The 12813-nt window shown below is 33.3% G+C and overlaps 1 protein-coding gene across 1 annotated transcript; it reads left to right on the plus strand.

The window, feature by feature from the left end:
* Nucleotides 1–1066: 1066 nt before the first annotated feature.
* LOC130799499 (V-type proton ATPase subunit E) lies at nucleotides 1067–11412 on the plus strand. The gene is made up of 6 exons (XM_057662608.1): nucleotides 1067–1475; nucleotides 1612–1712; nucleotides 3546–3702; nucleotides 9719–9909; nucleotides 10152–10251; nucleotides 11048–11412. The coding sequence occupies exons 1-6, from the start codon at nucleotides 1374–1376 to the stop codon at nucleotides 11081–11083; spliced, it is 687 nt and encodes a 228-aa protein (XP_057518591.1). The 5' UTR covers nucleotides 1067–1373; the 3' UTR covers nucleotides 11084–11412.
* The last annotated feature ends 1401 nt before the right edge of the window (nucleotides 11413–12813 follow it).

The following is a 12813-nucleotide window of genomic DNA, read 5'->3' on the forward strand; positions in this document are numbered from 1 at the left end:
AATGTATTTTAAATATTGTTATACCATAGTAGGAGTATATAATGTTAACAAAATATATTATAGAAGCTTAGAATGTTATATGGTATAGTCATGAAATATTCTGTTTATTCTTATTATGTAATAAAAGATATTATGTAGAAAATTATTCTATTTTATAAAATATTTACTTTGAATTATACTTTTATATGTAAATTAGTTTAGAATATGCATATGTATAAATTATTGGTATACATATTTGTTGCTCTAAAAATAGTATGTTAGTTATTAATTAATGCTAATAACAAAACGCAAAGTAATTAACTAATTGGATATTGACAAATAATGTATACTTTATTATACTGCATACTAAATTATATTATTTTGACAATATACACGTAGTCTTTAAAGTAAATTAGTAAAAATAAGAATTTCTATGAATATGCTATAGTTGATTAGTTTAAATCATATCATCATACAATTTAATAAAAACACTGGAAATTACACGTGTCATTATTTATTTCATAATTCACCGTAAAATGACAAATTATTATGTGGCAATCAATTGAATAATTAACCGATGACAACCCGACACCGATTGAAACTCGACACGAACTTCAACCGACACCAAACTGATGCTAACCCGATAGGTCGAATAACCGATCATCAACCAAACCATGACTAATTGACTCGACCTGAGTGTGACTGTCGTAACTTGCATCCGAAATATAACCGATCCGAAATACAACCGAATTGAATGACACCCGTCTGAAATCGACCCGATCACCTGAATGAACACCTCAATGCATAGAGAAGAGGATACGAACTTGGAAGCCATTAATTTGGATGAAGAAAGCTTAATTGTATGAGAGAGAATTTTTTTTTTTTTTTTTTTGTAATAATGGGCTAATAAACCTGTACTATAATGGTCACATGAAAACGACAGCCACACACACAAGATTTACTGTAAAAATTTATGAAAAAAAATTAGATCCGGAAACCAAAATAAGGAACGGGTTTGAATTGGATCCAATAAAGTTTTGAACCCATGATCATTCATATTAAGAGTTACCAACGTAATTACTTTATGCCCCACATGCCCAACATATACCCAAAAAGAAGCAATTTCGTAAAATTGGCTGCTTATCTTTCCCGAAACTGCTCAAGAATTTCCTTTATTTTCACCATTGATCAGCCAACAGCAGTAAACCCCCGTAAAATACCTTTTCTTTCTGCCAGCTCACTTTTTCCTCTGCAGATTTCCTCTAATTTTGTCCGGCTCTCCAAGTCCCTCAATCATTCAGTCACCAACCAGTTGAAACGAGAGAAGAACTCATCTCCAATAAACTCTCACCAAATCAAGCCGAATAAAGAGATTAATCTCTTCAGATCCAAAGATGAATGCTACCGATGTTCAAAAGCAGATCCAGCAGATGGTTAGATTCATCCGACAAGAAGCGGAAGAGAAAGCTAATGAGATCTCCGTCGCTGCTGAAGAAGTAAAATTTTTGATTAGAATTCTTTTTTTTTTTTTTTTACATTGATTTGATATTCGATTAAATTTGTTATAATGAGTTTGATTTTGTGTTGGATTCGTGATTTTGTGGACTGATTGATTGTTTTTGGTTATTATAGGAGTTCAATATTGAGAAGTTGCAATTAGTTGAAGCGGAGAAGAAGAAGATAAGGCAGGAGTATGAGCGTAAGGAGAAGCAAGTTGAAATTCGTAGGAAAATGTAAATTTCGATTTTTATTTTTATAAGTTTTTTTTTTTTGTATAGTTTTGCTTAATTTTGGTGCTGCATTATTTTTTTTGGTTATTGATTATTGATTGACTTAGGTATTTGATCGAAATCACTATATTTTGATGCTAAACAATATGATTGAAAACATTGACTATGATGTAGTATGTGATCTAAAATTCATCAATGATGCCAAGTATGCAGTTTTATAGCATAGTCTATGACAGTAATTACGCAATCCAAAACGTTGAATCGTTGACTAAGATGTAGTATGGGATTGACACAAAATATTTAATGAGGCTATTTGTTAATTTTGATGATCTAGCTGCATTTAATTTGGCTTAGGTTACGGAATGAGACTAATTAAGAGATAATAAAGGAAAATACCAATGAAATTATATTGTTTATGGCAATGATATTGTTCCATGTGGGTGTATCAGGTCTTATCTCTAAATGCAAGAGAAGCTATCACTTGCTTGGTGAAAAGTCCTTTCTATATGCTTTTGCTGATCTAGTTTACTTCATGTTTTGCAGACATCATTGAACACTGATATATTCAGTGCTAATCAAGGAAATTAATATGAACACCTTCTCAATGTTAGGCGTGAATTTTGATGGACTATGACACGTTTATCTCTTAATGCAAACATTATCTCGATAGTAATTAATTTTCAATTTTTAGTTGTGTACATATTAGTCTTATTAGAACTAGACACAAAGTGTATGATTAGATTTGTTAACATTATATTGCTTGAAAGACACAAATTGCTCTTTGTTAACTAGAGTTCTTCAATTAAGATGTCTATCAATGAAGTTATCGGGCTATTTTATATTCTTTGGGTGAGTTCAGTAATTTGTGGATTGAGACTATAATTGGCATGATTGGATAGAATTGTGAAGAGAACTTATCGTTTGCTCTTTCTATTTATTTAGATTGTTGGTTTTATGTTCTATGGAGGAAGCAATTGCGTTGTAATCTAGTTATTGGTTATAGATTGGTGGTTTGAGGAACTTGAGAAACAGTGTGATGCTGCTTGTGATTTGTTTTGTGCTTTGCCCAAACGTTTCTAGTGTTTTTCAAATATGATAAGTAGTTTTATACTATTCTGGGGATATAACTTGATGTCGAAACATTAGTGTTGGTGGTGTGTTATCCTATTACTTTTTATTGCTATTTTACTATCAGATATTGCGCTCAACAATAATTGACCATCATTCTAAAAAAAAAATTTATTCTCTAAGTGATCATGTTTGTCAAGTATGCAGTTCCCTCCGTCACAAATCCATTGCTTGCTTTAAAATGCAACCTACAACATCAGGCATATGTTTCAAGACAAATTGAGATATTTTTCTTGAATAAAATATTAGGATGTAGAAATTTGTCTTAGCATTTCTTCTCCGCGATAAATTTCATATATAACTTTGATTAAGAGATAAAAAAAGTGGGTAAGTTATATTATGGGGCAGTTGGTGGTTTAGTTAGAAGACAAGTGTGAATGGTACCATCAATTGAGCAAGTGATTATGTTATACTCACTCTTTGAGTTTGCTGCTGAAAGTGACGTTCTCGCCACATGTCTCTTTTAGTTTCAAACTCAAAGGGAAAAAGGAGTAAAAGGTCTTACATGATGGAAACAATGATTGTATTACATTATAAAATGAATGTTAGATACTTCTCTTCTTATTTTTAATCCAAGTAAGGGGGTAATATATAGCTTTTACTTGTCAGCATGACTTGAATAAGCTTCGTAGGTAATTAACACGATTAGCCGGAATAATAACTACCAACTTAAGTAATAGTGCACTTTTTGATGGCATATTTTGGCAGAGAGTACTCCATGCAACTAAATGCATCTCGGATCAAAGTCCTTCAAGCTCAAGATGATTTAGTTAATGCCATGAAAGAGGAAGCATCCAAAAGGCTATTGGAAGTCAGTGGTGACCATCATCATTACAGACATCTTTTGAAAGAGCTCGTTGTTCAGGTAAGTGGATATAAAGTGCTTTTTGTCTGTCTAGTCTTGCATTATCGACTTGCGTGAGTTATCCTCTTATTACCATGAGTTTTATATTTGTTGGGGATCTGAAGTGCGAACAAAATTAGATGAGGGTGGGTTAGATTATCCCATTTTCTCATGCGGCCATACTAAGAATGTGACCAACCCATAGAATAAAAACACCCCTGTTACGTTACGTAACGCCGGTTATGTAATTTGTTTAAGAGTTGCGGCGACGTTAAATCTTGTTATACAACAAACACTATACGCTTAGTACTTAGAGGATAGAATGAAACAACTATGTATTGTGAAGATTATCAACTTAGAAAATGCATAAAGATTTTATAACTCTCTTCATACACTTCATGAAAATAACGAGAGAAAAGAAGAGAATTTAGAAAATTGCATACAATTTTCTAGTACATTCTCTACCTCCGACCCTTTTATTTATAATAGATGATGTATGTAATAATACAATTAATCATTGAAAATTGATTTACAATTAGTTCCTAATAATTTGATCAGTTTTCAATCATTGGAAATGATTAAAGCAATTACCAAACCATCGAGAAACTAACCAAAACCGAGCAAAAGCAGCCCAAATGTTGACGCACTGTTTCCTAAAAAAACGAGTCGGCTTTTTATTTTGCCTCAAAATGAGACTTAAATGAGATTTCATAATACAAGCAACGACTCGTTGCTTATAGGCTTGGCTTCCAGAATTTGTTTTCTTTGTTTGGCGTTCCTTTAAACTTATATTTATTACATATATGTCCTACTACTTTTGTAGTACATGATGTATATTTTAGGATCTCTATATACTTTAAATGCTCAAAACTCCTCCCCCATTTAGAGTATATTAGGAGCTCTTCTCTTTTCACCAGACTAATTTGATAATCCCGTTCATGCATCAACGCTAATGTTCCTATGTATTGAATTAAAGCCTAGTATAATACACTTTACAAGTGATCGAGCTAAAATTGATATTCCTACGGATTTGAATCAATTAACCCATCCAACCACCTAAAGATGATATACACACAACCAATAACACAAATTTATCACTGTAACATGTTATAAAGGCCGTGTCCGTATCTTTTCATAAGTTTATCATAGTGGATATGCCAATCTTGACTACTTGAAGCGACCACATTTGAAACTTATGTAGGTAGGTTCTCCTTACGTTTAAAATATCATCGTGAATGGATTCACCAAGAGCTTTTTAACTTTAGACATTTAGAACTTTTTATGGACGACTATCTCGTTCATCACGGTCCAAAACAACTTTTAGGTCATTAATACTTGTTGCTTACAAAGTTCAAAAGGAATTATACGGCATGAATTCAAAACACGATGTTAATTGTGTGTGAATTAGGCTTTCCCTTTTTGGCTGACATAATCTGATTGCAATTGACGCTTGTTCAATGTAATTCCTACTCATGGCTTTAGTGAAAAAATCAGCTAAATTAAACATAGTGTTCACATAATCAACAATTATGACATCATAGTGATATGTCTTTGCACTAGGCTGTGCATAAGAGCAATATGACGATACTTACCATTATACAGTTGACTATAAAGTCTTCGCAAAGACGTTGTGCAATCCATATGAGTTGCCACATGTGATATTGGACAGAGGTATCTTAAACATGAGATTTCTTACCCATTCCGCTTCATTTGTAACTGAAGCAATAGCTATAAATTCTGCAAACATAGTTGAGTCAGCTACATGTTTGTTTCTTAGAGGACCATGATATGGCACCTTCTCCATAAACAAACACCTAACCACTTATTGAAGAGTTATCCTTTTCATTAGTGATTCATCTAGCATCGGAATAGCCTTTCAAAATTGGAGGTTCACCACTATAAGATATACCATAATCCATGGTACCTCTTAAGTATCTGAATACTCTCCTTATTGTCATCCAATGATGCCCAGATTGCTGGTAAACCTACTTATTTTAACAACCGCAAATGCTATGTTCGGTCATATCATACATCAAAGATTCAATGACCTTTGAATATTCAAATTGAGAAATTGGTGCTCCAGTATGTCTAAAGAATCTCATATTCGGTTCTATAGGAGTAGGGACCGGAGTCTTGTCTAGCACACTAAACCTTTTAAGCACTTTCTGAATGTAATGAGATTGACTTAGCTTAATGCGACTACCATCTCTTATGATCTTAATGCCTAATATTGCACACTAAACCCATGGTTATCAAATTTTCTATACAGGCACTTGTCGGTTTGATTCAATTTGATTCCAAAGGACAATATCGTTGCATTAAACTTTTGATGTCATTGCTTTAGCACTTGTTTAAGTCCATATGATGACTTAACGAGTTTACACACCTTGCTCTCTTGTCTTCCTAAACAAACCCTTTGGGTTATTTTATATATACATCTTCATCTAGCTCCCCATACAAGAATGTGGTTGTAACATCCATTTGATGGATATCTAGATGGTAGATCGTAGCTAGAGCCACCAACAAACTAATTGTCGTTGTTCTTGCAATGGGTGTGTATGTACCGAAATAATCGATACCGTGCTTTTGTCTAAAGCTTATGCCACTAAACGGGCCTTGAACTTATCAATAGTTGCATCAATCCTCATTTTCTTACGAAAAATCCACTTGCAACCAACTGGTTTACAAGATGGAGAAATACCTAAGTATTATTTCCCATGATAGATTCTGTCTCATCATTTATTGCTTCTTTCTAAAAAGCATTGTCTTGTGATTCCATTGCATCACCTTAAGTCAGTGGGTCACCTTCCACATTTAGTAAATATAGAATGTTAGAATGAACTTCATTTCTAGTACCTTCGACCAAATATACATGAAAATCGAGTCTTAAAGTTTTTAGCTCTCCGTTGTCTTTTACTCCGTTTAGGAATAAACTGTGATAAACTTGAATTAGTTTATTAATATTGCTTTATAAAATCAAAAGAACCCGTATGCTACAGAATTCGAGTACTGCAATTTCTCCGATATATTATTATTTTTCTCAAAACCCTTTACAATAATAGTTTCTCATATTTGTACACCTACTCCCAACTAATGCTGTAAAGCTGGAAACTAATACAATTGAAACTAATGCAATAGTTAATATGATACTGCCAGGTGTCCCCAACATTAGTCAATTGCTTTATTTAATCCTCCATCTGATTCTTCGTCTGCTTCCTTTCCTCTATTCCTCCTTTGATAGGTAATTAAATGCTTTTGCCTTTTTTCAGGTATCACATTATTTCAACAATTTCTTGTTCATCTATCAGTTGATTTTCATCAACATTTAGAGGTGTTTGTTGTTGATTGTGATCAACTTCTTCTTTGGTACTAATTTGTAGATTTCTTTGTCTACCTACTGATGAAAATCTTTTTTCATTAAAAGTTCCTTATCTTGACTTAATAATCGAATATATCGATATGTAGTCATTTTGTTCTATTACATAGAACCTATAGGTCTTGCTATGATTAGAGTAACCTATATATATGCATCAATGCCTCGTTCACCGAGTTTCTTTCTTTTGTTTCCAGACAATATATATATAAGGTGTTTCCTTATTGGTTTATGATAGAACCCAGTTAAGAATGTGACAAGCCGTCAACATTACTTCGCCCCAAAATCCATCACTCAAACTTGAGTAGGATAACATTGAATTTACCACCTCTTATAGAGTACTGTTTCTCCTTTCAGCCACACCATTTAATTTTGGTGCGTATTCGGCGGTGGTCGCATGTATAATGCCTATTGATTGGAAATAAGAGAGATCATAGTATCCTCCTTCTTTGTCTATCCTGAATTTCTTGAGTTTACTAACTTGCAATCTACTTCATTTTTGTAAACTTTAAAGAAACTTAAGAGTCTTATTTTTTGTATGTAAAAGGTATACATAACAAAATTTAAAAAACTCATCAATAAAAATAATGATATATCTTTTATCGCCTAAATATGGTGTATTATGAAACTTACTAAGACCACTATGCAATAAATCTAAAATTTCAGATTTTCTTTAAACACTGAGGGTGTTCTTGTGATCGTATTGAACATGCAAGTTTTGCAATTTTGAAATTGTTGAAAACACAAAGGTGTCAAATCATGCTTGGATGTAAATGAAACTTTATTGAAATTAACATGCCCTAATATTAAATGTCAAAAATAGTGTATCATGAGATGTATTGCATAAAACTTCAACATTACAAACATAGTTATTGTAATTACATAACAAAGACAACTTAAAGAGATTATATGTCAAATAAGCACGACCTAGAAATATATTACTTCTAGAACTGATACATCTATCCGATTCAAAGACTAGCCTATAGCCCAATCGACTCAACAATGAATCCGTGACGAGGTTCCTACTAATGTTGAGATCATAGTAGACATCTCTTAAGACCAAGAGATTTCCCGACGTAAACAAGAGTTCCACTTGCCATTTTTCATGGACCTTGATGGATAAATTGTTTACCATGTAAAAATAATCCCCATCAACCACCTTGTGCAAGGTTTTAAACAATTGTTTTGATTTGCATACATGTCTCGTAGCTCTAGAATCATTCCACCAAGACAAAGTATCATCCTGCATTACATTAACGTTAGTATTCATTGAAGAAAAATCCATAACCAAATTTATATTCAAACTTGCATGATCACCTTTATTAGGTGGGTCCTTGCTTGTAGAAGTTTGACCCTTTGCCTTCTTTTGCATGTAGTTGAGAACATAGCAATTCTCTTTGCAAATACCCGGGCTTTCCACACTTTCAATATTTATCAATGGCCTTTTTTTGTAATGTTGGATTTCCCCTTGAAAGATTTATACTTCTTTCTCTTTTCTTTGGTAGATGATGACTTTCCTTCATCCTCAACCATATTGATGGTTGAGACATTAGGAATTTCATCCTTTTGGCTTTCATGAACCCTTATGCTAGCCTCAACAACAATGTGTTGACCAAGATCGGGGAGAGTAATATCTTCCTTTTCATGCTTTAGAGCATGTCTAACATCCCTCCATGAAGGGGCAACTTATCTATAATGCTTGAAACTATATAAATTTCATCCAACCATGAATTTTATATTAGAATGTTTGTAAATTGTAACTCATGGAATTGATCAATTATAGGGCGATTGTCTACCATCTTATATCCATTGAAATTATTAGCGAAAGTTTTTAGAATTAGCATCTTCGGCCATATACTTATCTTCTAAACTATCGCACAAAAGTTTAGCGGATTCATGGAATTGGGCACATCAAATATAGAGTCTTTCACACCATTAAGTATATGCCCTTGGCATATGAAGTCATCATTCTCTCATTTGTTCGTCCTAGTTTGCGCCAACGTTTCATTCTCCGCCTCCTCCGGTTAAGGTGTGCTTATCACATATGCAATGTTGAGTGTTGTCAAAAGTATGAGCATTTTCTTTTTCCACCTATGAAACTTTATGCTAACAAACTTGTCTAGTTTGGTGAAGTTGGATGTAAGTTCCCAACACTTGCCATCTATGAAAAGATATCACAAAAGATTATTAGGAATGTAGTGAAATACAAATACAAATTGTAAACAAACTAATTTGTATCCCCTTGTGTGTATGACAATATCACTCTTTGCCTGTAGATCACCAATAGGACTAACTTGAAGATTGATTTACAACAATGTATGTCACTCTAAAACTCGATACTTGTAGGCATATGAGAACTTTTCTTTTGTGATGTTTCTCCCACGAGGTACTTGGGAGTAGAGAGTGAAATTCATAAGGAGTTTATAACTCTTTTTTATACACTTCATGCAAACAAGATAAGAGAAAAGAAGAGAAAATAAGATTGCAGACAAGTTCCCAGTACATTCTGTACTTCCAACCCTTCTATTTATAATAGACGATGTATGGAACAATACCAGTTAATCATTGAAAACTAATTTACAATCAGTTATCAATCAATTTAATCAGTTTCCAATCATTGGGAGCATTGTGTTTGTATCAAAATATTATTTTTATTGTTGGCAGAGTTTGCTTAGACTGAAAGAACCTGGGGTCTTGTTGCGCTGCCGAAAGGATGATGTGCACCTGGTGGAGCATGCTGTCGATTCTGCTAAAGAAGAATATGCTGAGAAAGCCAATGTCCATTCTCCTGAGATAATCATTGACAGTGTTCATCTCCCACCAGGTCCTCAACACCATTCCCATGGTCTTTCATGGTAAGTTGCAATTTGGCTTTGCAAGGGTTCAATTGATTGCTTGTAGATTTTGGAAGTTGGTAGATAACTATATGGAGGCGTAGTGTTGATTGTTACTCAAAGAACCTTTATCTGAACAAACTGTAACCATGTTTTTTTAATTATATAGCTTTTCTATAACTCTTATGGGATATTTTTTTTATTGTATTGCTTCTTAGTGACCTGTTGTGAGAGTTTTTAATTGCATTGCATCTTGACTTTAGTGCTGGAGGTGTTGTTCTGGCTTCTCGAGATGGGAAAATTGTGTGTGAGAACACTCTTGATGCAAGATTGGACGTCGCGTTCAGGAAGAAACTTCCTCAGGTGATTTATTTTCACCATTGTACTGCATTGTTTTACGTGATTGAGGTGTTTGTTTTCATATGTTATCAAACACTTTTTGTGAAGTGAGACTTTCTGTTTCTGACACAGATATGGCATAAATGAGAACTAGATGCTAGAATTAAGATTCTTTGTAGATATACAAGTGTGACTTTGGGGGGGGAGTTCTGGTTTAGACTCGCAGATTTTGGAGATGCAAACAACTGATGATGACTGTGATGCTAACTGTATACATATTTGATTACTTGTGTGAGATACCAATGTGAGTACATGTCCTTGGTATTGAGCCTGAAATTTTTAATGATAAAACATACCTCTGGTCCTAAATGTAGTATGAAATGCCCATAGGCTCCATACACTCAGAGAGTGTTACGTATCCAGCACATGTATTTGAGGTGAAATGAGAAACGCATAAGAAACATGTTGCAAATATTGTGAATTTTTAAGGTGGCAAACAATCTGTTAAGGTTGGATTTCTTTGGTCGTATGAAGTTGATGAATCATTTGGTTAAGACTTGGGTCTAGACAGGCTACTTCCAGGTGTTTAATCAAATTGTTATAACAGAAATAGGACAGATTTTGGCTTTATCAATTGTTGGATCTAGTAGACTGAGATCAACTTGAAATATGATTTAGTTTAGGTAGCATTCATGTTTGGGTTAATTAGAGCTGGATGCAAATTTAATCTCTAAGAAGTGCTACCATTAGTGAAATTGATGCTTTAAAGTTTATATTCCACTAATATATTCATCTAATCTATATGTTATTCCTTTTGCAGATCCGAAAGGAGCTCTTTGGATTTGCTGCTGCATAATGAACGTATGGCTAGGAGAAATTTAAATGTCCTCTGGTTCAAGAGGCTGGTAAGATTTCAGATATGGTAATGGATCTAAGCCTACAATTTGCTCACATGCTTGAGAGTAGTACACATTGTATTTATTGTTGGAGTAACGATGATTAGTAATTACATGAGCTCAATGTATTGTTAATATACATCGAACCTGACATATTGAATTGCTTATTTTACCTCCTTATGGGTCAGTCTAATAAAGAACTCCTTCGGATGCATAGCTGCTTTCCTTGATTTGCTTGTGTAAGTTTTGGATGGTCTTGAGCATTGTATGGAAACACTGAATTGCTGAATTATAGCCCCAGTCTTTCATATTTTTCCTTTTGAGATTTTTTTCCTCTGTTTTTTGCGAAAATTTGAATAAAATAAGATGTTTTAACAACTTAATTCCAAAAATAAGCTTCGTGAAAACTTTATTCCCAAAATAAGCGTCTGTACATCCCAACCTAGGCTTGGTGAATGTCGCTACTACTAACAGCGACTTAATGCGTTTTAAGTTTTCAGTTCTCAATTACTTCCTCATTCCAACCTACGAGATTAAGGAGTTGATCAGTTAACCTTAAAGTCGCTGTTAGTAACAGCAACTTGAGGCTTTACTAGTTTTCTTTTTTTTTTTTTTTTTTTTTTTATTTCGCTGTTAGTAACAGCGACATTCACCAAGCCTAAGTTGAGATGTACGGACGCTTATTTTGGCATAAAGTTTTCACGAAGCTTATTTTTGGAATTAAGTTGTTAAAACATCTTAATTTTTTCAAATTTTCTTTTTTTGCCCTTATTTATAGTTTTACCAGTAAGGATAAAATTACATACATTCGACCTTTTAGACTTCAACATTGTTTGCAAGAAATTTAATTAGTTGAAAGGTTTGTTTTAAATTGTCAAGTTGCAAATAATTAATTATCGAGATGAGATTTGATTATGAGTTATTAAATGGTAAAATGAGAAAAAAAAAAGTTACATTCTTTGTTTTTACCCAACATACGAACAGTTTTTTGATTTTAGTTAAATGATTGTTGAAGTTTGGTCTTTCAATAAATGGAATAAAATGGATTCATAGTGGTATGATTTGATCCCTCATTTTTTTTCTGATGATGGATCATCTCGTTTCTCGATATACGAAATATCATATTTCACTAAATCGATCCTTAGAAAATCTCGAATCATACCGTTTATTCTTACTTCAACAAAGGAAGCATGGGCCTCTTCAATAGAAGAACTTTTTTTTTGATTCCAATTCAATACTAAATAAGTACGTACTAATTGAATACTTGTGTTAGAAATTTCTCGAGTGAATGTAAAGGTTTTCAAGATTAAGGAACCAATATTTCTCGCGTTGTAAAGGGCAAAAAAAATTGCATTTTGGGTTGTATCAAGGAATGTTTTATGGTTTTGATCGATATTTAGGCGTTACGATAATCGCATCAATCACGTTATTGCATCATAGTATCATTGCCGCGATTGTATCATTGCATTTTAACACTGCTCCATATAGGTGGGAGATATTTTAGTTCAATTTATGACTAGGCTATGGTCCGAGTCATTTGATTAAAATCTTAAGAGTATAATATCATATTGTGTTACATATAACATAAAAGAGAGTAATAGTCGAGTAGTTCAGCACACATGTAAAAGACAGTTTTTTACCTACATTATAAGATTCATATCGTATGACATTAAATTAATGACATGTTAGT

The sequence above is a fragment of the Amaranthus tricolor genome, chromosome 14 (genome assembly GCF_026212465.1).
Source record: "Amaranthus tricolor cultivar Red isolate AtriRed21 chromosome 14, ASM2621246v1, whole genome shotgun sequence".
NCBI lineage: Eukaryota > Viridiplantae > Streptophyta > Magnoliopsida > Caryophyllales > Amaranthaceae > Amaranthus > Amaranthus tricolor.

Excerpts from the sequence above, each read along its gene's own strand:
- LOC130799499 (XM_057662608.1), top strand. The coding sequence starts at position 1,374 with ATGAATGCTACCGATGTTCAAAAGCAGATCCAGCAGATGGTTAGATTC. Across the intron at positions 1,713-3,545 it reads GTTGAAATTCGTAGGAAAAT|AGAGTACTCCATGCAACTAA; the intron begins GTAAATTTCGAT and ends ATATTTTGGCAG. Across the intron at positions 3,703-9,718 it reads TGAAAGAGCTCGTTGTTCAG|AGTTTGCTTAGACTGAAAGA; the intron begins GTAAGTGGATAT and ends TATTGTTGGCAG.